The sequence below is a fragment of the Phaethon lepturus genome, unplaced genomic scaffold (genome assembly GCF_000687285.1).
Source record: "Phaethon lepturus isolate BGI_N335 unplaced genomic scaffold, ASM68728v1 scaffold50538, whole genome shotgun sequence".
Taxonomy (NCBI): domain Eukaryota; kingdom Metazoa; phylum Chordata; class Aves; order Phaethontiformes; family Phaethontidae; genus Phaethon; species Phaethon lepturus.
The window spans coordinates 1-4,253 of record NW_010557843.1 but is presented as its reverse complement, the minus strand read 5'-3'; the positions used below and the strand labels follow the sequence as shown (position 1 = coordinate 4,253).

Sequence of the window (4,253 nt, the reverse complement as noted above, 5' to 3'; positions counted from 1 at the left end):
CAGCACCCGGCGGCGGGATTTCTGCTGGGGTTGCTCTTGGGTGGGAGGTTGTGAGAGCAGATGGTAGTAGAGGTGTGCGTGTGTTTCTTTTCTTGGAAAAAGCAAAATTCAGAAAACAAATACCCTCTCCCTCCAGTTTTTAACCCTGTGTTTTTGTCCTGCTCCCCCAAACTGAAAGAAATGAACTGAAAAGAGCCTGCAATTGCTACCTGTTTGCTTAGGCTCTGAATCATCCCAGGACTTACTGTACCTTCAGACATCGGTGGTCCCGAGCTCTGAGTTGTAGGAAAAAGATTGTCGTGATAAGCCAAGGAAAAAAGAAAGAAAATTATCTGGCTGTCCCTACCTGATGGCACCCAGAGGAGATTTGCTGAGCGTTTGCTAAGCTATGCCTGGCAAGGAGACATTTGGCACTTAAACCTGGGCCCTCCGGCTGCCCAGCAGAGCCTGACGGGTGACCGGCCGAGAGTCACGGTCAGGTTCCTCTGGAGTGCGGTTAAAAGCCCTCTTGCCAAATTAAAGCCAAAATAACACATAGGCATATGTGTTACTGCCTTACAACACAGTAAGGCATAGAGATGGAGAGGCAGGGATGTTTGTCATTCCTCGTGCCCTCGTCCATTCCTCTCGTGGGTCACAGCTGACTGCAGAGGTTTGAGCACGGGGCACTGCAGGGTTGTCTTGTTTCAGAAACACTGCGACAGGCAGAAGGCAAACCTGAGGATCCGCTTCAAGCCCTCGCTCTTCCAGCACGTGGGAACCCACTCCTCCTTGGCTGGGAAGATACAGAAGCTGAAGGTGGGTACCTGCCCAAGCTGCAGGCAGCCTTTCTGCCAGGTCTGGCCTGCAGGCACCTGGGAACTGGCTGGTTTTGGGGTGTGGACATCAGTGATAGCAACTGGTGGGATGGTGGCAGCTGGATTTTTATGCAGGTTGTGTTTTATTCTGAATTACAGTGATCTTACGTAGCTCCTACTTCTCAGCATGGCAGTGACATGTACCAAGAGTTGCTGCAGGCTTTTAAGCCTTGGTACTGGTCCTGGCCACCCATTCTGAGTGCTGAACCATGGTCTGGGCAAGTGATTTCGAAGCATCGAAAAACCCTGGAGAGATGACTCCTGGGTTGGTCTGACTTCCTTCCCACCCCGCTCCTTATTCCTGGGATTTGCTGATAGCAAACTAGAGCTTGCTGCGTAAGAGCTTAAATTGTGTGTATTCAAACATCAACAAAATCCAGCTTCCCACAGCTATGTGCAGGACCCATAGACACGCATCCATGGGCGGTGCTTAGTCCTGTGTCTGTCCAATCCCCAGGTAAATGGATGGTGTAATGCAGTTTGTGTCGCAGCGCCGTGCCCGTCAGGCTGTGTAATCCAGTCATTTTATGCTCTCGTCAGCCTCCCAGCCACCTTCTCCTCAGGTGTAAGGACTGTTTGCAGAACTCCTGGGGCAGGGACATGCGTTCGGGCACACTTGGACAATGAAAGGCTCTTCAGTGCCAGATCAGAGTGCAGAGCAGTGGTGCTTCTCTGTGCTGCCTCCCCTGAAGTTATGTCCTCCTGGGATCCAGCCACACATTGTCCTGTCTGGTGCCTTCCCTGCATCACTTCCATCCCCCATCCTTCTGCACTGTGCAAATCAAGAGCTTTGAATTTGTGGTGCCTTGGTGCTGAGACCCCTGTTCCTCATGGGCAAGAGCAGCTCATGACCCTTTTCTGCCCTTTTGCTTTCTGCCCACCAAGGACAAGGACTTCGGCAAGCAGGCCCTGCGGAAGGAGCACGTCAACCCTCCCGCGGAGGTGAGCACCAGCCTGAAAACCTACCAGCACTTCACCTTGGAGAAGGCTTACCTGCGGGAGGACTTCTTCTGGGCCTTCACTCCCACTGCTGGAGACTTCATCAGATTCAGATTCTTCAAACCGCTCCGCATCGAAAGGCCAGTGCCTGGGGAGGGGCTGGCAGGGGAGGACATGGGGACAGCCTGGAGCATGTGGAGACACTTTCTGTTTGCTCTTCTGGCTCTTGTTGAATTTGTTGCCTGTCTCCTGCTTGGCTGCCCAGGAGGAGGGAGCAGTGCGCTTCCAGGGGGATGATAACTTGAGCATTTTTTGGTGGGGCCACGTTTGCCAGAGCCCTTTGCTTTCCTCTGCTTGTGAGCAATCCATCCTTCAGCTAATGTGGCGCAGAAGGGCTCCTTCCAAACCATGTGCCTGTCAGCTTTTTGGGAAGGTGCCTGTTAGATTGAGCTGTTTGGCGGTTCAGCTGGGGTGAAAGCCATCATGTACCCCCTCAACTCAGTGTGGGCTTCCGTGGCTTTGGTCTCTGTCACAGGTTCTTCTTCCGCAGCGGGAACATCGAGCACCCAGAAGACAAACTCTTCAATACAACTGTGGAGGTTTTGCCGTTTGACGTAAGTGTTTTATGGAGAATTATGATGGGGGTGGAGTGGGCAGCAAAAGAGGTTTGAGAGAAGGGAACTGTTTAAAGCCGTCAGGAAAATCTTTACAAGAATCAAATGCCTTTGCGAGGTGCTGGCTGGGAGCCAGGGGGTCACGCCTGGTGTGGTACCGCCTGGGGAGCGGGGATGCTGTGCTGAGCAGTCGCGATAGGAGCCATCTGTGCCTGCAGAGGGGATGCTGAGATGGATGGGGCGGCTGCAGAGGAGGGGATGGAGCCAGGATGGTACAGTGGGAGCAGCAGCATGAGGGCAGCAAATGTCCTCTTGTTTTGGGGCATGAGGCTTGGGATACCAGGCAGGGGATGAGGTGCCAAGGGCTGCTGGTGAGGGCAGCTCCGAGGTTGCTGCTGTTGCTTGGGGCTTTTGGTGGCTCTTGCCTTTGAGCCTTTCACAAAGCTCCTTTCTTCCCCACAGAGCCTGCAGGCGGATAAGGAAGCCTTGCAGGAAGGAAGAGGCACAGTTGTCAAATACCGCAGGACGCCGGATGGCTACATCCAGATAGGTACAGCAGGGCGCGGGGCGGTAAACTGCCCGCTGGGTTTGATAACACGGCCCTTATCTTCACCTTCAAGTGAACTGAGACCCTTAGTGCTGTTTGCTTGGCAAAGAGTAATTTCTGCTTGCCAGGAACCAGGTTGGAACAGGATTTAATTGTCACTGTCTCCGCTCCTCCACTGCCCTCCTTCCCCTCTTAGACTAAGTAACTGTCCTCTTTGGGTAGTTTTCAGGCCGACATTTCTGTCTGTCTCTTCTCAGAGCTGGGACCAAATTATTCAGATTATCCATTTGCCTAACCTGGCATTAAAAGCCTCCACTGCGGGCGATTTCACGCTCTCCCTCCACAGCCTGTCTCGTACACACGCCACGTGCAGCTTGGACTTTGCCTCCTGCCACCTGAGCTTGTTTTAGTGCTTGTCCTGCCCTTGGACAAGACAAGTGATTGCAGCCTACAGGGACCCGCCGGTGCATGGTAAAGCCCTGGTTTCCCTGCTAAGACTTCTTTTTTTTTTTAAATAGACAAAAAAAAGAAAAATTCCCTGGCATGCCTAGCTTTTTGCCGTTTCAGCATTCCTTGGCATGCTGTCTGTTTTCTCCCAGTTGCATTTTCAAAAAAAAAAAAAAATCACACCCAAAAATGGAACCTCGCAACAGGCTGAGACCATGCAAGCACTACGGCTGTAAGACTTGCCTCCATGGCGTGGATCCTGAACCGACATTTGTCTCTTACAGGACAGTGCTGCTGCCAGGCCACTCGGCCCCCCTTTTGCCCCGCAGTGTTGTGTAGCCAAATACTCTCCATTTTGTTTTATTTAGCTGAATTTTTGTTCCCCTAAGTGTTGCATTTTGCACTGTATTGATGCCCAGGCTGCTGTTTTTCAGCCCGTCTCATGTCGGGGAGCTGTGGGCAGGCGGCTGCCATGGCTGCTCGTGGTTCCCTCAGCGGGGCTGGCTGCCCGGGGACCGTCCCCGCATCACCCGTGTGCTCTCCCCACCAGGCTCCTTCTCCAAAGGCGTTGCAGAGGGCGAGGTGGACCCGTCCTTCGGGCCGCTGGAGGCCATCAGGCTGTCCATCCAGACCGACTCCCCAGTGTGGATCATCTTGAGCGAGGTAAGCCGGGCTTCGTTAGCTGCCCGGGCCCGGGGCTCCGCGCTGCCTCCTGCGTCCCTCTCATCCCAGCCCTCTCTCCTTTCAGATTTTTATCAAAAAAGCAGAGTGACACGGAAGGCTGGACACACGTGCGGATCCCCGGTCCTGCTCCCTCCCCTCCCGCTCCCTCCTCCCCGCGGCGCCTCG

The 4,253-nt window shown here is 53.8% G+C and overlaps 1 protein-coding gene across 1 annotated transcript; it reads left to right on the top strand.

Moving 5' to 3' along the window:
• Positions 1-690: 690 nt before the first annotated feature.
• LOC104625279 (alpha-1,3-mannosyl-glycoprotein 4-beta-N-acetylglucosaminyltransferase B-like) lies at positions 691-4,176 on the top strand (the record flags this gene model as incomplete). The annotated part of the gene is made up of 6 exons (XM_010292865.1): positions 691-798; positions 1,743-1,936; positions 2,332-2,410; positions 2,873-2,960; positions 3,955-4,067; positions 4,153-4,176. Coding segments are annotated over 6 exons (606 nt in total), but the record flags the coding sequence as incomplete, so codon positions are not given.
• Between the last annotated feature and the right edge of the window lie 77 nt (positions 4,177-4,253).